The 24,065-nt window shown below is 31.2% G+C and overlaps 1 protein-coding gene and 1 long non-coding RNA gene across 3 annotated transcripts; both read right to left on the reverse strand.

Annotated features, from left to right (window-relative positions):
• Nucleotides 1–1,170: 1,170 nt before the first annotated feature.
• LOC129802305 (putative helicase mov-10-B.1) lies at nt 1,171–23,221 on the reverse strand. 2 transcript variants are annotated; one of them, XM_055848024.1, is made up of 11 exons: nt 22,957–23,208; nt 22,756–22,892; nt 21,922–22,244; nt 21,690–21,859; nt 21,503–21,624; nt 21,352–21,437; nt 21,174–21,296; nt 20,662–21,114; nt 5,011–5,430; nt 4,525–4,727; nt 1,171–3,381 (listed from the first exon to the last, which is right to left on the reverse strand). In XM_055848024.1, exons 1-11 carry the CDS (start codon nt 22,994–22,996, stop codon nt 2,276–2,278), a joined length of 3,183 nt encoding a protein of 1,060 aa, XP_055703999.1. In that variant the 5' UTR covers nt 22,997–23,208; the 3' UTR covers nt 1,171–2,275. The 2 variants fall into 2 exon arrangements, with proteins under 2 accessions (XP_055703999.1, XP_055704007.1); XM_055848032.1 differs by lacking the exons at nt 1,171–3,381; nt 4,525–4,727; nt 5,011–5,430 and adding exons at nt 15,142–16,324; nt 19,914–20,116; nt 20,178–20,597 and having other exon boundaries at nt 22,957–23,221.
• LOC129802419 (uncharacterized) lies at nt 5,497–12,882 on the reverse strand. Its single transcript, XR_008751798.1, has 7 exons — nt 12,690–12,882; nt 12,481–12,620; nt 7,316–7,662; nt 7,051–7,211; nt 6,340–6,991; nt 6,153–6,275; nt 5,497–5,958 (listed from the first exon to the last, which is right to left on the reverse strand). It is a non-coding gene; the product is annotated as an uncharacterized LOC129802419 (long non-coding RNA).
• Nucleotides 23,222–24,065: the final 844 nt, after the last annotated feature.

Raw genomic sequence — 24,065 nt, forward strand, 5'->3', positions numbered from 1 at the left:
GACATAGCTGGAATAGAACTATAATGATTGTTAAAAGAGTTCGCTGTATTCTTGAAATTCATGACCTGAGGATAAAAATGCTAACTGTCTAAATATCACACAAGATTTCTTTTCAAACATTTAAAGAATTGGAAAAATATTGCAATTTTAATTTACAATTTCACAATTATTTACAATATAAAAAAACACATTTTATTAGTTCTGCATAAATATAATTTATTTCTTACTAAGAGTTTTATTTTTATTTAAAAGGGTTTTTAATCGTTTATCTTTAATAGTTATGACATTGAATTAAATCTTAAGCTGATCATCATAATTCTTAAAATCTATACAATATAAAAAGGATCTATTACTTCATTTTGAAGACAGAGTAATATTAATATTACCATTATTTACAATTACTGTGTCAATTTTAATATGATTTATTTATTTTTTTTTATTTAGTTTAATATGATTTTATTTTTATGTCTGATATGACTTTATGTTATTATAAATTATGCCAAATTTAATATGATAAATTTTAATAAGGCAATATCTCTCCTACCCTTCCTTTTATTATTCTAAATTTCATCTGTGTAGCTCTGATCGTCTAACTCTCAGACACAAATATTTTGTTGTTAGCGTTGTAAGATATTTTCAGATTTCTAAAATTTCTGATAAAATTTATTTGGGTTCATGTTCATGTACAACTGCAGAAATGTACACTTTTCATAATACAAATAATCGTTAATAATAGTCACAATATAGTAAAATTATGCTGAGTGTTGTTAATAATTTTATAACATTGCCAACAGAATTTTAATTCCCCGAATCCAACAAACGATTTTTATACTATCTTGATTTACTTTCTTGGTTGATTTCAGTTCAGTCAGTTAGAAAAATATAAACAATATCATCAATTTTTTATCGCTAAACAAATAAACAAATATATCTTTTCTAAATAATGCAATTCGATGACAAAAATGTTTACATGTGTATATGTATAGCATACAGTAGTGGACAACATTATAGCACCAAATGTGCAAAAAGTATACTTTTTTAGGTTTTGTAATATTAGGTGAAATTCTTAACAATCTCATCTACTATTTTATAATTCTTGGAATAATTTGCTGAAAAAGATATTCAAATAATTACATGTCAATAATAAAGTTCTGTTCAGACAATAAAATAGAATAAATATTTTTATTTATAGTGAAAAATTCAAATTTATTACAAAAGTATTACAAAAAAAATACTAAATGTTAATATAATTATGTAAATTGATATTTTATGGCTTAACAATAGATTTTACAAGTTTATGCAAATGCAAGAATGGGAAAATTGTAATTTTTCTGTTAAACTATTTTATTTTTTATTTATTTATTATACAGTTCCATGCCCCTGTCGGAGTACAACAATTTGGGACTATATCAAAAAATGTATTATTATTGTTTTTTTTTTCTTAATATGCATAAGATAAGTAGAGAATAAGATACAATCAGATGTTACAAAGGAGAAAACAGGCGGTGCAAAAAGAGTCGTGAATATAAAATTAAAAACTTTTCAAATGAGTGACTTGTTTACAGAAAAGAGCTTTATTTGCATAGTAAAAGTTTTTTGATTTAAATGTGGATTTCTAATTTTTTGATATTCTAATTTTTTAATTTTCAATTTTTTTTGATTTAAATGTGGATTTTTAATATTTTTCAAGGACAATCCTGGCGTCATCTTGACCATCCTTCCGAAGAATTCAATCAAAATTATTTCAACAAAGTAAAAAAGAAAACAATAAAAATTTTTAAAAAAAAGTAGGTTTTGCACGAGTAGTCCCATTGTTTTGTTAACCACTGTTTGTGAAACAAAACTACACAACCCTGAAGATAATTTATTCTATTGTGTAGAAATGTTTTTTATGAAAGATTGCTAGTCGTAAAAATCGTCATTTCGTTTTCTGTTGGGAATTAGCAGTCTTTGAGTCCTTTGGACATGTGAGGACTTGTAGAAAAAGAATTGTAAGCGCACTGGAAATTTGAGATATTTCAAAGGACGATTCTCTGTTGCAGCATGCAAAAGTCAATAAATCTTTAAATGTTACTTAAAATTGTAAATAATTAACTAAAAATAAATGCAAAATAGCTATATTTCGCATAAAATAATCTGCTAAAATATAAAAAAAAAATAGAATTAGAAGAAAAAATAAAAGATTTTTTTTTTAATTTCTTACCTCCGTGAAAGTTTCATGGGATCTTAGTAAAAAAAAACACTTTACCAAATACATAGTAAAATATTTTTGTAGTTATGTACTTGCTCTGCGATGTGAAAGATGATCTTTTTGGATCATAAAAACTCTCTGAGAATTCCGAAGGTTGCCAGATAATTCAGTGGAAACATATGGCAAATTAAGAGAAAGAGCTGACAAAGAGGCTTGTAGAGTATTAACTGATGGTTTGGAGCATCTCTTATCTCGTGGTAATTGATCAATTTTACTTCTCGGTTGTAATTTTAGTGGCTCCTCAGAATGAGGCTGATTACTGGTTATATTTAGACATTTTGTATTCTTAGAGGATATTTGTCTATTGTCAAGTTTAAGCCTGTGAGAAGGAGTAATTTCACCAGAATCATTTGTTGTTACATCTGGTGCATTTTTAGAAACATTCTTCAAATGTACATCTTTCTTCTTGGAGAATTCCTTTTTATCCTCGCCAATATGTCTTATCAAACCATTTTCATCACAGAAATCAATAAATTTTCTCCACAGAGGATCAATTTGCAGAGTATTCACATTTCCTACAACGATCAGAAGAGTCTGTGCTCGTGTAAGAGCCACATTAAGACGCTTGGGATTGCTCAAGAATCCCAGACCACGCATTAATGATCGCACAGTTGAAATAATTATCACAGGTTTTTCTTGACCTTGAAATTTCTCCACGGATCCCACATCAATATCCTCCCATTTCCTATACATACATGCATATTTTATTTTTTGGCATTGCTTCTTATAAGGTGATATTACTCCAATGCATTTCTGAGTGATTTTTCTCCCAAATATTTTTTCATCCTTCAGTAATTCTTCTATGTAAAATAGAACACGCGCAATTTCTCTTCGATTGTAGAGACTTGGTGAATTATCATCTTGCATTGTACGTCCAATTACATGCTCAAATAAAATCGGAACAGATTTATTTGGTAAGTATGTCCAATCACAAGCCCAACTAGTAACTTCGGAATCACCTTCAGCAATCAGTTCACTATTATAGAATTGATTATTGGGAAATTCCAGAATTTTTGGATGTGAACGAAAGTTCCGAATTAGTTTTGTAATTACTCTGGAATTGTATTTTCCAGTACCACTATCCCTGCTATAAATTCCAGTATCAATTAAACGCTCGAGCAGAGAGACACCTTGAAATATGTTAAAGATTTATAAGAAAATGAGAAAAATAAAGTCACACAAAGAAAAAAGACTACAGAATCTTTAAATATATTTTGCATTACATATTCTAACTAATTCACAACATTTTATGAGAACCATACAATGATTTTAATGCTGCGCTTGTATAGGATGAAAAGAATACCTGCAGGAGAATTCTTTAACGATATGACAATGTCATATGACAATTTTTAAATTTTTTATCTGGGAAATTCTAAATAATTAATTGAAAATCAGATTCATATTAATTACTAAGAGCTCCATAGAACTCCTCGTAATGTCAATTCGACGCTCACTGGGGTTTAATGTTGCCCTGTTCCCAAATTTATCACGAAAATTTGTCATATGACATTGTCATATCGTTACAGAATTCCCCAGCTGGTACTCTCTAGGAACTTGTGGTATTGGTATTTGCTGAATTTCATTCGGAATATGAAATTTGAACATCTTTAGGAAAAGATATAGGTTACACTTCATGTAAAAGCAATTGTTTTCTTATTCCTATAAAAAAAAATTTTCAGTCTGGAGGTCGATTTTCTTAATCGATAATAGTCAAGTTTAGGTTCGTTAAAAAGGTCTTGGAATTTCTAACAAGTCTGAACCTGTTCTAATCCGTTACGAACGAGTGATGAACCAGTTATGAACCAGAAACTAATTTTTATCCGAAAATTAATTGTACTTATTACTCCTAAGTTATTTTGGGTGATCTTTGAAGTGTTTTATTAATAGGTACAAATCGATTCTTTACCCGGTTTACAATTAAATGTTATATGATGTGATTCAGGGGATTCTGGTATAACTTCAGCCCCTCTTCAGCCACAAGTTCGAGCATTTCGCGCTATTCCACCCTTTTTTGGTCAGCAAATTTGGTAAGTAAAAATATATTTGTGAAAAAAGGTCATTCATAACTTCTTAATTTTTCCTTTGCTAAATATTTCATTACTTACCAATTTTCATTATTACTGAACCAGTTTTACCAAAATATTCTCAATTTGCTGCAGCTTTTATTATTTGATATTCATCTTAAACCAATTCTTATTGAACGCTCTCTTATTGAATAGTACTGTATTGAATTTCTTTAATTAAATTAAAAATATGGTTAAAAATTTGCATACCTAAACGATTCTTAGTCCTGTCTGCAACAACTACTGGCCCCAATTGTTTTGGATCACCAGATAGAATTACTTGACCATAGACTTTTCCTTCTGATGATATCACACCAGCAATAGGAACAAATGTTGAAGGTTCTGTGCTGCTCCCAGATTCGTCAATGAACACATAAGAGAAGTGTTTGAAATCTACTTTTGCATGAGCAAATCTACAAATAAATTAAATTATTATATGTAATAAATATAGGGGAAAGTGCCCATGCTTGATACCATTGGAAGCTTCGTAATGACTAAATTTTTCCTATGTTTCTCGACAAACGTGACTCCGCAATATATTTTAAAAACTGACCACTTTCCTATACTTTTAAAAAATGGTTGCGATGAGTCACATATATATTGTTGAAACATAGAAAATTTAGTCATTACGTAGCTTCCAATGGTATCAAATATGGCCCCTTTCCCCTATAGAGAAAATAAAAAGTGTATACTTACTTTCCAGTGACTGTAAGAGTAGCAATTATAATATTATACGTTTTCAAATGGGTAATGCAAGGATAGTAGTGGTGTCTAGATGACAAATTGGAATTCCTTTTTAAAAGTGGATGTATTGAGTGAATTTCAGCCTCCATTGATTTTCCGAACATGCGATAGACGCATTGTTCAGGTAAATATTTGAGAAGACGAAGAGCAAGGACATCGCAAGCATAGTTAGAACTTGCTGCTATTAAAATCTTTGCATCTTTATCTCTCTTTAAGATTTGACAAACAGCTTCCACAATCGTTGTGGTTTTTCCTGTACCTGGAGGTCCCATCAAGATATAAGGCGCTGGAAATGATGTCTTTTCCACAATGTGAATAATAGCACTCTGTTGCTCAGGATTCGTCTTCACACTCTCATTGATCCACTCAAATCTAAAAGATTAAAGTAATTAAATTGTGAAAGAAAAAGAATTAGATAAAAATTAATCATACCTTCTATGATCAATGACATTCATGGAAGCGAGTTCTGGAAAAAAGAACCAGGATATCTTATCCGATGCAACGAAATCAAGTGCTCGCCTCTCTGTCTGAATTGTAATTCGAATCGGGAAAAAATGTACATTGTACAATTTTTTTAAGTCCAGTTTATTGCTTTTCTTGTCCAGCTCAAATTTTATTATTATATAATTTTTTTTGACTTTATGCACTACACCACTTAATTGACCGTGAGGCTTTTCTGACAGTGCAACAATTACTTCACTATTCTCAACGATCGACGGTGAGTGTTCAGAAACATTAGGAATCTTCAGCGCATAATAATGTCTCTGTATTTCGGTCAACTTTACACCCAATTTATCTAATTTTTTATACTGCTCAGTAGCAGCACAATCCTCCATCTCAAGGAATGTTTTCCAAAAATCAATATAATTCTCTTTGGTTGGTCCACACCGGTTGAAGAAGCTTTATGATGTAATAAAAATATAACAAGAATTAAGTTTGAGAATGTTAATGATATTGAAAATTAAATGTAATGTAAAAATAAGTTGATTTAAAAAAACGGATTTAAAACTCAAAGAAGTTGTACCGATTAAATAGAACATAAAACAGTTTCAATCCAAATTAGACAATATTTATCAAAAGTATTATTTTCTTACTCAATTTTTTTCAGTAAATGATCTTCCACAAGAGAAAGATTTGTGCTGTTAAACTTTATCCGAGTTAGTTTCTTCATCTCCTCGGATGGTTCGTATAGTGGCAAAGGATCACATTTCATTCTGCTGTTATAAAAAAATAAAATATTAGTAAAAGTTCAGATTTTCAGATAAATTTAAAATCACTAACCTTCTGATTGAAATTACTTGTGTATCACTTTTTATTGTTACCCTAAGACTCAACTAAAAAATATATATATTTAAAATTATTATTTATATTCCAGCTATTTCGATGTCATCACACTTTCACATTGAATTTTTAATATGATGCACATTAATCATATCGTTGGCGAGCGTCCAAATTTGCGTATTAAAATCACTTTATATTTAAAATTTCATATTTTTATTGATTAAAAGGTAGACTTGGCCAGCAAAAAATTGATTTACATTGATTTATAGCATTAATGCGAAAAATTAATGCGCTTTTCACACATATTTTTTAATGTAAAAAATGTTTATGCTTTAGGTTAATTAAGAATTACAATTATATGTCTAGTCTAGTCTACCATTTTATCTATAAATAGAACCAACTCTAAATATTATGAAGCGATGCAAAGATAGAAACCACAAATTTATATGCTCACCAGCAACAATTAGTGTGAAACACACCAAATTTTAATGTTCAAGTCTGATATCTAGGTAAGCCGTATTTTAATTTACCGTAAAATAGTACTGTGCTAAAAATGAAGACTTCATATTAAGTCTATAGAAGAGAAGAATAGAATAAGGATGATTCATCATCAATAGGACATCTTGAAATAAATCAAAGCTTATGCAGTTTCCTAGAAAAAATGAATAAAAATCATAAACATAAAATCTATGAAGAAAAGCAACTAATTACCATTTTTACATAATCTGAGAGCATAAAGAAAATTATTTTCCGGTAAGACAATAAAAACTTTATCCACTGTTACTCTTATATCCTTTTCAGTCCTGATTTTAAACACGAACTTTCGTGCCTTTAAATGCATTTCGGTAGTCATGTTAAACATTTTTTGAACCCTGAAAGTTCATATATATATATATATATATATATATATATATATATATATATACAATATTGAATTAAATTTATTGCCATTTCTGAAAATGCGATTTTTACTTACCGATTTGTATGAGCAATAGTGAATGTCTCGCCATGAGCTTTCATATGTTTTTTAAATTCCTTATTATCAGCAAAGGTTTCTTGGCAAACACAGCAATTTTTCCTTGATAATGTTAAGTATTCATTATCCTTTAGTTTTACTGTTAACCCATATTTAAGATGAAAATCAAATAAATTTTCAATATCGTTATCGCTCAAATCTGAAGATTGTTCTTGAGAAACTCTTTTTGAAGTCTTTTTAACAAGTTTCTTAATTTTTCCAACGTTTACGTATAAAATCGTGAATTCTTCGTCTGGCTGTTTCTTCATGCAGTAGCAATATTTGTATTTTAGCAGTGCTTCTGATATCTAAAAATATAGACGTTCTGCATATACAAAAGTCGAAATTGATGAATGCGCAAAAAATGTAGACTGTATAAAGATTAACATGTTTATGCTGCATGTGATTTTAGCCCTAAAGAAGATTGTTTCCTTCACAATTTTTAGGAAAGAAACAATTCATTAAACCCTCTAACTAATCAATGCCCAACTAAGATAAAAGCACAAGCGATCGGCAGTGTTTCACGGACAGTTAAATTACCTCCATATTATTGTATCAAAATAAAAAAAAAATAACAATTATACTCTAGTTTTTACCATTTAACTATATTACAAGGATACAATAGGTTAGTTCACAATTAATTTATTAAACTAATTATCTATGACACACCCGCTTAAATTCGTACTTACTTGTACAGTACAGAACAAGTTAGCGATTTAACCTATTTTAATCTCGGGAGATCTCAGTGGCGTAATAGGCAAGACCATTGGGTCTTTGGCGGATGAGATCTCTGACTCGAATCTCACAGTTGTGAGTTCGAATACCGCCCGGTGCAAACAACTTATTATTATTATGATCAGCGCACAATAACTTTCGTTTGTAAACACGTTTTCAAAATATTCTATGAGACAGAGCGAGATGACAAGACCTACATTTCATTCACTCCATAAAATGTTGAAAACATATTTACAAAGAAAAGTTATTGTGCGTTAGGCATTGATCGTATCGGAATATTTTGTTACAATGTAATCATGTTATATTGCTGTTGTCGCTGTTGTATTCCGTGATGGAACAATCTGCTAAGTCCATATTAGACCACCCAAGAGCGCCTTCCCCGTGATGTGGATGCTTCTTCCATAATCCTAGACTTTTTTGGGCAGAGGCGGTGCAATATACCTATTACATTTTATCACAGTGAAAATGTCTTTTTCTGACATTTAGTTATTTGCACCGGGCGGGACTCGAACTCATAACTTTGAGAGTCGAGTCAGAGATCTCATCCGCCCGAGACCTAACGGTCTTGCAAACAACTGAACGTCTAGAAAAAAGACATTTTTCACTGTGATAAAATATAAAAATGCGCAGCCTCTGCCCAAAAACTTCGGGGGTACGGAAGAAGCACCTACATCATGGAGAAGGCGTTTCTGGGTGGTCTAAAATGGACTTAGCACATTCTTCCAATACGGGATATACACAGCATGATTACATTGCAAAAATTTATCCCGATGCGATTAACAAAATAATTACTTATTTTTTTATTAAGTTTTGTGAATAGTTTCTGTGAATAGTTTCTATTCACAGAAATAGTTAAATGAATCACAAATATACCAATTAGATTTAGAATATTATATACAAAAACATTAAATAGTGCTTGGGATCATGGGCGTACCCAGCTAGGGGCAGGGGGGCAGCTGCCCCCCCTAGAAGCTTCAAAGAAGACAAAAACAAATGAAAAGTAAAAAAATATATATTTGGTCAGCAAAAATAAATAATTTTGTTCAGTAAAAAAAAAAACAAATCTTTCCAAAAATGGGCTTCATTTTTCGGTCCATAAAGATCGAAACTTTGATGAAAATTCTACTTCTTTTAAAAGTTGTAAATTTTGTCACTTTTCAAATTTAGTGTTTTACTGCTCGTTTGTCAATACAAAAATGAGCTAAAAAAACAATTTAAAGCCCAATCGGGGAGGAGGGCAGAGCAAGGCTGTTGCCCCCACTGCACTACATTCAAAAATTTAGAAAAAAAAGTGTAAAAATGGGCAAATATTTAGTAATTATTTTTACTTTCATTTTATAACGTAATTTCAGTAATATATTTTTCGAAAAAAAGTAAAAGCATAGGGTTAGAATTTGTTTTATAAAAGTCGTCATTGAGTTCTCTAAAGATCGCTTTTAGCACCAACAATTTACCATATACTGTTATTGAAAAGTAAGCAAGTTTCTTCTGAACATAATAAAAATTTTATTTAATTCAAGCTCCTAAGCATATACAATACAAGCATAACATATAAACTATATTTTTTGAAATTTTTATTTAAAAAAAAAAATAAAAATTCGGCCGTTAGGACCTGATTGTCGGAAACATTTATTGAAAAAAACTTATTTTTCGTTAATACCTAACGATTACTAGAGTAGATTCATCTGATCTCAGAAAAACCAATTATTCCCTGTTAGCAGATGAGTTAAACCCGTTCTTAAACTTGAGGATTTAAAAAAAAACAAAATTAGGTCTTTTTTTGATAATTTAATACAAAAATACGATTTTCGGCGTATTTTGCACCACGTTTTGTCTTAAAAAATAAATCGTTATCAAAGCAACAAAAAATCCATGGTTCAAGTTAGTTTAACTCATCTTCTAATAGGAAATAATTTTTTTTACGTTAGATTAATCTACACTGAGTAATCGTGACTACCGAAAAGTAAGTTTTATTTTCAAAAAGACATTTCCAAAAATTAAGTACCAAGTTACAAGAGCTAAACTTTTAAAGTTGTTAATGAAAAATTGACAAAATGCAGCTCAACTGTTGTATTTTTACATACTTAAGAGCTTATATTGAATTAATTATCACGTTGACAAAAAAGAAAGGACACATGCTGTTTTTAGGCTGCGTGATCCATGTAACCCTTTAAGAAGGGGAGACGTGGGTCAAAATATACTAAAAACAGCATAATTTTCTTTAATATTTTTTCATCGGAATAAAAAGTTTATTTAATCCTTTAAGGACGATAGGAACACCGGTATCCCATAAAGAGTATAATTTTTCGTGACTACCTAAAGTTATTTTTTACTTATGTTTATACGTAATTGCAAAGTAGAAGTTTAAAGGAATCTAGGATATTTTTTGCAAGTCTCCAACTATTTGCAATATAGTAAATTTTTAAGCTAAAAAATGACAGGAATTTTTAAATTCTTATAATGAAAATTGATTTTAATTATTTTTTATACTTCCAATTTTTTTTAAGCAAAACCGTTTTAGAACAAAGATACTGCAATATTCAAACATAATATTTTTCTTTAGAGTGAAAATTATCTGTCATTGGTATCGTCAGAAAAATTACTTAAATTTTTGAGCTATTTTTGTCCCTATCGTTCAGAGACAAAAAATACGCCAAATCAGATTCTATTGGCTTTTCGAAGGCCAAATATAAGACGTATCACAAGTTTTGTTAATCAGTTTCATTTTTATTGCTGATTTTCGGTCAGCGAAAACTGTCTCGTCGTTAAAGGGTTAATTCGAGCTCTTAAGAATATAAAAGTACAACATTTAAAGTATATGTTCTGAAATTTTCTTTTAAAAATTCAGTTGTAGAGATCTGACTTTTGGAATTCGGAGACCTTTTTGAAAAAAAAAAAAAGTTTTCGATGGACAATATTTCTTGAAATAAGTACATCTGAAATCCAAAAGCCAAATATTTCCTGTTAACTAATGAGTTAAACCAGTACTTGATGATCATGAGCATTATCATTTTCAACCGCTTCTCCCTATTGGGGTCACGTCCCTGAACGAAGGATTTTTGAAAAAAATGATATTTGAATTTTTTGAAGACTATTCTACAAGAATAGCATTTTTGAAGTATTTTACAGATTTTACACCACGTTTCGTCTTGGATTAGAGAATAAGTTATGATCAAGTAAACATAAAATCCTTCGTTCAAGGACTAGTTTAATTCATTACCTAACAGGAAATATTTACGTTTTTGATATCAGAAAATATAGCACAATGGCTGAATTTTGAAAATTTTTAAATTAAAATCCAGAAAATATAGTTTAAATCTTGTTATTTTTATGCCTAAGAGCTTGAATTAATTTTTTTTTATTATGATAGAAAAGAAATTTGGAAAAAAAATCTGTTTTTAGTCTTCTTGACCCTCGTAGTCGTAACCCCTTAAGTAAATTTTCGTTAAATAAAAATGTCAAAGCTGGAAATTTTCAGAAGCATATCATTAATTCTATATGATAGTCCTTTTTGCCTTGAAGGGTATCACGAAACGAAATGTTAAGACCTCCATATTAAATTTAAGAAAAATATATAAGCTCCAAAACATTTTGATGTTTTTGTATATGACAATTGGTATATTAGTGATTCGTTTTACTATATCTAAATTTGCGCATTTATTATCAGAAATGAATAAAGATAGGTGTAATTGTAAAAATGCATCGTGTTCTGCGGATCGGAAGGGACTTAATCAAACGTTTCTCGGATAGTTGGTTCTATAGATTAAATATGAACTAAAATGAATGTCTTACTTACTGTAGTAATTTGCTAGAAAGTATCGAATAATTTCTAAAAATTATTTTATTTTTAGCCAATAATATGGGAGAGAGTGTACTGGTCCGAGGAACACTTACGATTATTCCTTACAAATACCTACAAATTAAGCATAGGCTAATCTATGCTGAAAAGTAGGGGACCTGCTTTATTATCCCATTTTATTTTTTTACGTTTTTTTTTTTTTCAAAATAAAAATTATGCCCCCCCCCACGCCAACAAATTTTGAGATTTAACCCCCCCCCCCCCCCCTAACCGAAATCCTGGGTACGCCCTTGCTTGGGATGGCTTGGGACTCATATTTTCAACTGAATATTGAACATGCCTCTTAACGCCTTTAGGTCACCAGGAATTTTTCTGGCTTAAAGATATTCAAATTGCATCCAGTAAGCCCACTTCACTTGATTCCACAGTGCAACCCATTGACAACCCCATCTCTGTATGTGAAAAAATAACATGGATGTCCCGAACTCCCCTTGCGGAAAAGCCTAAGTTCCCTCTATGGAACGATTACAAACGCTCTTGCTGTCGGAAAAAGGCAAAAGGAAATTTTCTGTGTTTTCATGAAGTTACTTACATCATTATGTGTAAAGTGGTTGCTGATATTTTTCGCACGAAGAAAATTAGTGGTTTCTCTTAAAAATATTCCATTTTGGAGTTTACCATTCTCGATTCTTCTATTATTGTACAGAATAACCAGAATTTCCTCCACAATATCTATTGGAAAAAAAAATTACAAAAAATAAATTTTAAATTGTCGATTTTTTTAAACTTTAGAAGACTCACCTCTTTTTGATCTTAGAACTGATGTCTCCTCTTGATCCATTTTATTGATTATATTGAGTAATTTTGATATTTAAGAAAGAACACTCGCAAGACCAACCTTAGTGTTTCAAATTATAATTGAGCACTGGCAACAAAACTCATCAGAAATATTTGAGCTACCACATCCATTCTATGATATTGCGATTTCATCGTCTTTTATTTAGATTTATGTATATACATAATGAGATATGGAAAAAAAATATCAGGCAACATTCTTCAGACTACAATATTGCACGTTCTGCTGTCGCAAGCATTTCATAAGCAAAACGGGAATTCCTTAATTTAACTCTTTCCGGACCGCAGCATATGCTGCAAGCCAATTTCACCATCTTTTAATCAAAAATATCTAAGCTCAAGAATTAATAAAGGTCCTACAAAAAATATCTTACATTTGGACATCCTTATAGTTTGTAATCATCCACAAGAATAGGATTTTTATCAGTTCTGAATAATTAAAAAACATTATTTTTCATAGAATATTCATATGCTTCTTTGGGTACTACAGTCCCAAAAGAGACGAAAGAGTTAAGTTCTTATTTTATCATTCCTGTAACATTTTTATTTCTATTCTATTGAAAAGATGAATTTAAATATTTTTACTTTCTAAAAAAAACTCTGTTAGACTTGTATTAGGTGAGATTCTTAACAATCTCACTTACTATAATCCTAACAAAATCTCATGTCCTTCGATCGGCCCCAAACTTTGCCAGAATGTGTTTTGACACTTCCTGATCACGAATATATAGATGGCTAAAAACCGTTCCCGTCCGTCCGTCCGTCCGTCCGCTCTTTGGGGCTTAATAGCTCCTAAACTAAAAAAGATATCGAGTTGCGGTTTTCGGCAAAGGTTAAATATCGGGTGAAAATTGCAACATGGTGCATTGACCCCCCACCCCTTCTTCCGCCATTTTGAAGACCCCCCTTTTTTGTTTTCTCAATAGCTCAGCCCCTATGGCAGCGATCGGGCTCAAATTTTAGTATGTTATAGCTGGGCCTTAGGGCTTTCCATCAATACCAAACTTAAGGTCCCCCGACCCCCAGACCCTAGCTATAAGGGTCAAAAAAAATTTCTTAAAACGGCCATAACTCCGGTTCTAATTGTCAGAATTTAAAAAGTGAGAGCTTTTTGGAAAGCTCTCGTGAAATTCACTTCCCCTTTTAACATCGCAAGTTCGTAAAACTACCGCTAGGGGCGCTATTTTTAAAAAGATTTTACAATTTTCTAAGTTAAATAACTCAAAAATTCCTTATGCAATCGGGCTGAAATTTTAGTATGTTGTAGCCGCTGATTATACCTATCAAACAAAAAAATACTTAAGTCGATCCATAACCCCTGACCTGAGCTATAAGGGGTCAAATTTCGAATATTAATCGGCCTCTATCTCCGGTTCTAATTAACATATTGACCTAAATTTTGGGTTTTTGGTTTCGTCTCGATGAGCACTTTCAGATGGAAGTTCAAAAAGTAACCACAGGTGGTGTTGCGATACCGTCAAAATTCATCGAAATTCAAAATCATTTTTCTCAAAAATTCCTTTGTGCAAGTTAATGAAATTTTATAGTGTTATAGTCCAGTCAAGGACGTTTCCAAAATGGGGCGTAAGTGCGCTGTGGTTATAATAGAACCGGAGATATGAGGGGTCAAAGTTCACGAAATTCAAAAAATCATATCTCCGGTTCTATGTGACCGATTTTGATGGGTGAGGGTCTGAACGAAAGATCTCACCAAATTCTACAACAGCGAGACACTACTGTAATTGTAGAAAACATTCGTGTCTACATTTCGTCCATACATCATTTTTCGATCAGATAATGCCATCTGTCCGATTTTACCGTTTAAGTGTGAAAAAATTGATTTTTCTCATAATAACGCTTTGAAATCACTCAGATGCCAATTTGACTGTCTCTACTCCACCAAGACACTTAAAATAGGGTTTTAAATGGAAAGTCCCACAAAATACAACAATTCTTTGATATAGTTGAAGTTCAACAAATGACTACTTGGGGAACTCTGGATGAAAAAACGAGTTAAGAAACAAACAACCTCGATTATCTCGGCTTTTGATTAATCGATGAGATCAAGTTCTACAGCAAAATTATATAGATCATTCTGGTCTACATTTCACCCATATGTCACTTTTCTGTCACTCCATCCAAATCTTTGATATTTTGGTTTAAATACAAAATTTGTATAATTTCACGAATTTGAGTCAAAATAACTGAATAGCGTCCCACAACTTCAGCTCTAAATCGAATTTGCATGCATTCCAAGTTAGCTCATGTTAAGAATCTCACCCACATAAACCGGTTAGGATTATCTGTCCCTTTTTTATGATTAAAATTTTACATGATGCTAAAAGAACATAAAGCACGTACCTCTATTGAAACGATAGAAAAAATAAGGCATCATTAATTTTCAAATGTAGTTTTTTTTTTATTTTAAACTGGATCAGTGGAATATTTACAATTTTGTCTAGCACATAATAAAATTTCAACACACACAAAATTTACAAGATAAAGTGGAAAAACACATACAATACAAGCTAAGGAATCAATAAATTAAAATGTTCTCATTATTCTGAAGGCAACACTTTGTAATGGTTTGGAAGTGATTTAGTTGTGAATTTAGAAGGGATCTCATAAGCTTTGGACACTTTTCTGAAACTTTTGAACGAGAATAGAGAGTTTCTGATCAGTAATGCGAGCTTCATTTAACTCAGATGTGTTATAATTTTGGATAACATTTGGAGATTTTGAATTAGAATTAGTTTTCACAGACACCTTATTCGAAATTGTAGTCTCTGAATTTTGTTTCGACTCATATTTTCCAGGAGAATCCCTTTCACAGATCTCGAATATGTCACTGATTTTAGGAGTTGGTACTGGTTTTTGCTCTTCGTACTTCCTAATTACATTATTGGTCTTGCAGAAATCAATAAATTGGCGCCATGTGGGATCATTCTGCAAAGTATTAATGTTCCCCACAACAATTAGAAGAGCTTGTGCTCGTGTAAGTGCCACATTGAGACGTTTGGGATTATTCAAAAAGCCTATACCACGCGTCAAGGATCGCACAGTTGAGAGAATTATCACTGGTTTTTCTTGGCCTTGGAACTTCTCCACCGATCCAATATCTATCCATTTTAAATTCCTCTTTAAACATCGCTCAGCAATCTTTTGACACTGCTTTTTGTAAGGTGTGATCACTCCAATGCTACTCTGGGTAATTTCTGCTTTAAAGGTCCTTTTGCCACTCAGAATCTTTCCAATGTAGTGCAGCACACGTCTGACTTCTAGCAAATTGTACAGACTGGGAGAGTTATAATCATGCTTTGCACAACCCTCCACATGTTCAAATAAAATTGGAACAGATTTGTTTGGTAAATATTTCCAGTCACAAGCCCAATGTGTCACATCCGGACTTCCTTTAGCCAAAAGTTCGCCACAATAGAATTTTTCATTGGGAAATTCTAGAATTTTCGGATGTGATCTAAAATTCCGAATCAGTTTAGTTATCGCACGAGGATTATATTTTCCTGTATTTGGATCTTTCGCATAAATTCCTGTATCGATTAACCGCTCAAGTAGAGATATACCTTTAAAATAATAAAGGATCCTTTAAGTAGGGGAAAGTTAAGTAGTTCAAGCATCCAAGATTTTTGAAAATATTAAATTTTAAGATATTATTTTATTAAATTATTATCAAAATATGCTATGTTTTTCAATAATGAACACTTTGTAATTGCGTTAGTGATAGTAATGAAATAGTAAGCTTGAATATGAGTATTTTAAAGAAACTCTAGCTGACTGAAACTAATGGCCTCTACACAACTGGACATGGGCTTACCCAGCTAGGGACAGGGGGGGGACAGCTGCCCCCTCCGTAGAAGCGTCAAAAAAATTCAAAAACAAGTGAAAAGTAAAAAATATATTTATTCAGCAAAAAAATTTAGTTTGACCAGTAAAAAAATCCAAATCTTTCCAAAAATGGGCCTAATTTTTCAATTTATAAAGATCGAAACTTTCATGAAAATTCTATTGCTTTTAAAGTTGTAAATTTAGTCACTTCTCAAATTTGATGTTTTACTGCTCATTTGTAGAGGGTCAATACAAAAATGAACTTATAAAAACTCAAAAACTATTAAAAGCCCAATAGGGGGGCAGGGCCGCAGGACAAGGCCCTTGTCCGTAGTGTCCTACATTCAAGACTTAAAAAAAGTGTAAAAATGGGCAAATATTTCGTAACTATTTTTGCTTTCTTTTTCTAACGTAATTTCACCATATGAGAAGAAAGCAAGTTTCTGAAAATGATTCTACTGATTACACTATGCAACACGGTTTTGTTAACGAAGATCTCACATGGTACGTTTGATAGAGTCAAGTCCCCTGATTAAGAATCTGGTCTTGGTTTTGCTCCTATACGTAACAATTTTTTTTTTATTAATACTTTTATATTTTTTCAGCTTTGCCCTACATTATCCGTTATATCTCAGGTTCTAGTGATCGGAACTTGAAAAGTGTGGGTGCATTGGAAAGCTCATTAGTCGAGCTTCAATTTTGATAATTACAAAAAACCTTGTAAAACCACTCCTTCAGGGTGTAAAATTGAAGTTTCTCTAAAAATTACCAAAAAAATGGTCCTAAAGTGAGGTTTTAAAAATTTGTATAAAATAAACTAAATAAAATATTAAAAATCCAATGATACCAGGTGATAGGCCACACTTAGAACTACAATTTTGTCCATCTGAGACATCGCGCTCCGATCACTCTAAATGCCTCATTTGTTGGTTTTTGTCATTTTCCAAAAATATGAAGTACATATTTTAAAGCAAATTTCCTAAAGATTACTGAGAAAACATCTTTTAAAACTTGTGTGAAACATACATAACTGTTGAGATCCTTCTTTAATTCGATCGGGGGACCATTAACATGATTTTCTTTAACATCCCCAATCAACATTCAGCCACGTGAAGAAACCCCTAAACTCCTTTTGGAATGCTTTTTTATGATTGGTAGAAAACGCATCAGCAAATATTTCGTAAATGCATTTCAATGACTTTAGATCATACTTTCATTTAAAATTAACCTCTACTAGAAATAGTATTAGATGGATAGATGGAAATAAATAAAAACAAAAATTGAATACTTAAAGGAAAATTGAGAGCTTTTTAATGAGGGTTGATTGGAAATGTAAATGAAAATTATGTTAATGGTCCCCCGATCGAATTAAAGAAGGATCTCAACAGTTATGTATGTTTCACACAAGTTTTAAAAGATGTTTTCTCAGAAATCTTTAGGATATTTGCTTTAAAATATGTACTTCATATTTTTGGAAAATGACAAAAACCAACAAATGAGGCATTTAGATTGATCGGAGCGCGATGTCTCAGATGAACAAAATTGTAGTTCTAAGTGTGGCCTATCACCTGGTATCATTGGATTTTTAATATTTTATTTAGTTTATTTTATACAAATTTTTAAAACCTCACTTTAGGACCATTTTTTTGGTAATTTTTAGAGAAACTTCAATTTTACACCCCGAAGGAGTGGTTTTACAAGGTTTTTTGTAATTATCAAAATTGAAGCTCGACTAATGAGCTTTCCAACGCACCCACACTTTTCAAGTTCCGATCACTAGAACCTGAGATATAACGGATAATGTAAGGCAAAGCTGAAAAAATATAAAAGTATTAATAAAAAAAAATTGTTACGTATAGGAGCAAAACCAAGACCAGATTCTTAATCAGGGGACTTGACTCTATCAAACGTACCATGTGAGATCTCCGTTAACAAAAAAAGTTGTGAATTTGTTGCATAGTGTTATTTTTAATAAACTTCTTTATGACCTATACAAATTGGGAACTATTTTCGTCAAAAATTGCATTTTTGACAGAATTGTGACGTTTCCACCTAGAGAAGTGCAGAAAATTTCTTTCTAAAAAGTATTTGTTTTTTTTTTTTTTTTGAAAATTACTCCCAATGTGTAGAGGCCTTAAGACATCTTAAAAACTTGTCGTGATGGACATCTAATTTCCTCGGGGGATATGTGAAAAAAAAATCACCTACGACTCCGAAAGTTTATTTTAAGCCATAAGATAGAACAGTCGGAGGTGACATTTAAGAATATGTAATTAAAGCTGAGGTCGTACATATATTGACTTTGAACTTTGATCTGTTGAGGGGCTATGCGGGTCAAAAAGGCTGAAAATAGCATATTTTCTAATTTTTTTTCTCAACATAATAAAAATTTTATTTAATTCTAGCTCCTAGGCATATAAAATCATAACATTTAAACTATTTTTTTTACATTTTTATTTAAAAAAAATAAAAATAAAAATTCGGCCGTTAGGATTTGATTGTCGGAAACGTTAACTGAAAAAACTTAGGCAAAAAAATTAGGTAGCGTGATCCATGTAACCCCTTAAGGGGTTACGTAGGTCAAACTGACTAAAAAAAAGCATATTTTTCTCTAATATTTCTACAACATAATAGAAAGTTTATTTAATTCAAGCTCTTAGGCATATAAAAGCACAACATTTAAAGTATATTTTCTGAAATTTTCTTTTAAAAATTTAGCTGTAGGGATCTGATTTTCAGAATTCGGAGACCTTTTTGAAAAAAAAATTACTTTACGATGGACAAGATTTCTTGAAATAAATAAATTCATCCGAAATCCAAAAACCAAATATTTCCTGTTAGCTAATGAGTCGAACCAGTTAATATTAGAAAACATGGCTCAATGGCTGAATTTTGATTTTTTTAAAATTAAAATGCAGAAAATATAGTTTAAATATTGTTCTTTTTATGCCTAAGAACTTGAATTAATTTTTTTTATTATGCTGGAAAAGAAATTTGGAGAAAAATATTCTGTTTATTAGTCTTAAGTAAATTTTCGTTAAATAAAAATGTCAAAGCTGGAAATTTTCAGAAGCATATCATTAATTCTCTAAAGACTGATAGTCCTTTTTGCCTTGAAGGGTTTCACAAAACGAAATGTTAGGACCAATGTTCCATATTAAGTTTAAAAAAATATAAGCTCCAAAACACTATTTAATGTTTTTGTTATGCTTATTATTATCAGAAATGAATAAAGATAGGTGTAATAGGTCAAATAAAAATTACCAATTTATTCTATCTTACTTTTTTTCTCTCTAAAATAAACAATTAATAAATTTATTAACTCACCTAGACGTGTCTTGGCCTTTTCAGCTATGACTACTGGCCCGAGTTGTTTTGGATCCCCTGCCAAAACTATCTGACCATGAATTTTGTCATCTGATGATATAACTCCAGCAATAGGAACTAATGTTGAGGGTTCAGTGGTGCTGCCAGATTCGTCAATGAATACATAAGAATAGTGGGAGTAGTTTATCTTAGCCTGAGCAAATCTGCAATTGAAATAATTATCTTATGATTTTCTTACCCCTAAAACTAAAATAGTTACCTTACCTTCCAGCAATTGTAACGGTTGTAAGCATAACATTATAACGGGATAGGATGTACATTGAAGGATAATAGTGGCAACGATATTTTAAATTTGATATCTTCATCAATTGCGGATGGATTGAATCAAGTGTCCGGCACTTGGAACTAGCATACATACGGAAGACAGTTTCATTAGGAAGATATTTGAGAAGACGAAGAGCAAGGACATCGCAAGCATAGTTAGAACTTGCTGCTATTAAAATCTTAGCATCTTTATCTCTTTTTAGAATCTGACAAACAGCTTCAACAATCGTTGTAGTTTTTCCTGTACCTGGAGGTCCCATCAAGATATAGGGCGCTGGAAATGATGCCTTTTCCACAATGTGAATAATAGCACTCTGTTGCTCAGGATTCGTCTTCACACTCTCATTGATCCACTCAAATCTGCAATATTAAAATAACTTATAAACCCCATTGGAACTTTTATCCTGATAATCATCAATTTTACCCCCTATAATCAATTGGATGCGTTGGTAGTGATTTTGGGAAGAAGAACTTTGAGATTTTATTCATTGACACATAGTTGAGTGCTTCTCTCTCCAATTGAATTGTTACTCGATTGGGCAAGAAATGTATGTTATAGAGTGTATTTCTATCCAAGATATCACCATCCATGTCTAATACAATATCATTTGTCCTAACTTGATACACACGTCCTATCATTTTTTTAGATACTTCATTCGATGGTACAACAATCACTTCACCTCCTTCCATAATTGCCGGCGATTGTTCTGGAACATTCGGGATCTGCAACACGTAGTATTTCTCTTGACTAATCAATTTTTTACCTAACTTATCAATGCTGGCAAATTGTTCTGTTGCAGCACAATCTTCCATTTCAATAAATGTTTCCCAGAAATCAACATAATTTGTCGATGTTAAACCATTTCTAGAAAATACGCTGAAAAAATCAAAGTAAATATTTTAACACTTCTCGATAAAAAAAATAAAAGATCTTACTTGATTTTTGCCAGCAAAAATTTTTCTTCATCGGTGAGACTATTCTTTGCAAATTTTTTTTGAGTCAGTTTTTTCATCTCTTTGGAAGGATCATACGAGGGCAAGGGATCCAAAAACATCCTACTGCAGAGTCATTGAATTATTTTAGATAATTTTATAAATAAATCACATGACTTACTCGATATGATACGGCAAAAACCTTAGTTTCTTCTCCTTGATTGCTTCATCCAACTTATTCTCGTTACAGCACAACGATTTGTTCAACTATAAAATGAAGATTAATTTTACGATGATTTTGCATTAAACGCAATTAAACAAACATTGCATACCGTAAAATGATACTCCGTTACAAGTCCACTCTTAAAATCAATATCAAAGTAGATTAAAATTGAATATGGATGACTTAGAATGGACAGTTTTTCGTAGAATAGATCAAATTTTGTGCAAGAGTCTGAAAATGAAATAAATAAATTAAACAAATAAATAAAACTGGCATTAGACAATTTCTAACTTTACCTTCTTCATAAGTAGTCAAAACGTAATGATCTTTATCACTAGATACTACATGTGGAATTACAAAAACTCTAGAAACCACTATCTTTATTGTCTGTATTGATTCTATCTTAAAAATGAGTTTTGCTTCCTTAGGTTGAAAATCCGTTGTCAAATTGATCAATTGTGACCAGCTAAAATAAAGTCTCAATTAATTTATATCCAATACAAAGTTACTACAAATTACAGCTTTTACCAGTTCGATTTATCTATGCTGATATCATTTACGCAGCCTGTCAAGAATTTCTTGTCGTCGTCAAAAGTCTTTTTGTACACGAAACAATTACTATCTGAAAGCCCTATCTTTTGCTTTTGCTCAGCTGTAATCATATATTCCAAAGAGCAAGCATTTAAATAATTCTGATCTTCTCCATCAACTATCTTAAGCAATTTATCCTTGGGATATTTTTCAACCACTCTCTCAATTTCAGTAGTATTAACAAGAAAGCACTTAGATTTGTGAGCCAAGTCTGGTTTCATATAGTAACAAAAATTATATCTCAACATGGCCCTAGGCATCTAAAACAGAAACAACATAATAAAAAAAAGCTTTTTAAAAATAATTGCCAACACGTCAATATTCAATTGGATTGATAAATCATGAAAAACTGTATTGGATGGGGATTATTAGAAAAAGTAAAATTATGGGAACTGTAAAAATATCTTGCAATATCATTTCTTTCATATTAAATAAAATTACTAACTCAATTTATTTTAAAAATATTAAATATTAGTTTGCTTAATCAATTTAAACTCTCTGAATGTTTTTTCTTATTTTGTTAAAAGTTACTAAATATTGTATAACATAAATTATAAAATTTATTACTTAATAGTAGCTTCATAATTTAACTTAATTCGAGTTGAATTATAAATTTAAAAGAACGGTTTCTTAATATTAAGCACGTAATGTAACACTGATTTCTTAAAGTGTTATTAAAAATAAATATAATTTTTATGTAATTCAAGTAACAATAAAGTCTCGAAAGTTTTATTATAAATTCCATTTCTATGAGTTATAATGTAAACCTACCTCGTCGTAAGAGAAATTCCCAATATTATTGCAGCGTATGAAATCATTAGCCATAGTCTGTAGAATTTTCTTCGATAGTTGACCATCCTTGATACTTCCATTTATATAGAGCTTAACCAAAATCTTCTCAACAATTTCTGAAAAGATATTGGACGAAAAATCAAATAATTTTATAAAAATGTAGATGTAGAACAAACTCACCTCTTGTCGTGTCTAAATTAGATGCAATTTTATCGGTCATTTTGAAGGCTTTTCTGGTAACTCAAATAAAGTATCACGAATGTAGGCACTCTCACAAAAATTGTACTTTTCTTATAATCAAAACGATCAGACTTTCAGAATATTAAAATTGGTTACAATTAGGACACAAAACTGGGCATAAACTAACGATGGTAAGAAGGGACTAAACTATACTGCAAATGAGTAGAAAAATTGGAGTAATCTTGCTCCAAATGCAAAGTAACTCGTTTTGAGGTAACGGGAGCTACATTTATAATGAGCACATTTTTTTTTATTACAGCAATTATCAAAATCATTATATTAATCCAATTGTTAGTTAGCTGTAAAATTGAAAAGAAAAATCAGTTCAATATTTGCAATCAAAGAGAGAGCGAAGTGATGTTCTTTGAATGTATATTCAAAATAATCAGTTTCTTCAGCAAATGTTGTAACTTTATTTAGGATAATTTTGGCATACATGAGAGAGTATTTTAAAATGATAACATTAAAAATAAACTGTAATCTAAGAAGTGTATAGATCGATCGCTCAGAATAAGAAACGAATAACTCGCAGTAGGCAAATTTTTCAGGAGAGCGATTTGAAGCTGAGATTTTCTAGGATTTTTGATAATTAAAATCTCTATAACTTTGAAAATAATTATCTCTCAAGTATAATATTCACAGGGAAGGTAGAGGGTATAAAGAAGTATCCAAGAAGCGAATAAAACGATTTTTAGAAAAAACGAGTTGTTCGACTTATATCCTGAATCGTCGAGATACTTTTAAAAATACAAAATGTAGTACTTAATTTGAAACTTGTAAATAATAGGGGAAACTGGGGCACCACCAAACACGGGGTACCACCAAACACTGCGATTTTTTAATCGGATATTGGATATCAGAGGATAAGTCCGATAGGAATTTATAGGCACTATAGGGATGCTCGCCCACTGAAGAAATGGTCGAGATAGCCCAAGTAGTTTAGAAATAAAAATTAGTGTTTGGTGGTACCCCGTGTTTGGTGGTGCCCCAGTTTCCCCTAGTCTTGTAAATCGGCATAATTACGAAAAAAGCATTATATTAATATTATA

Source organism: Phlebotomus papatasi, chromosome 1 (assembly GCF_024763615.1).
Source record: "Phlebotomus papatasi isolate M1 chromosome 1, Ppap_2.1, whole genome shotgun sequence".
NCBI lineage: Eukaryota > Metazoa > Arthropoda > Insecta > Diptera > Psychodidae > Phlebotomus > Phlebotomus papatasi.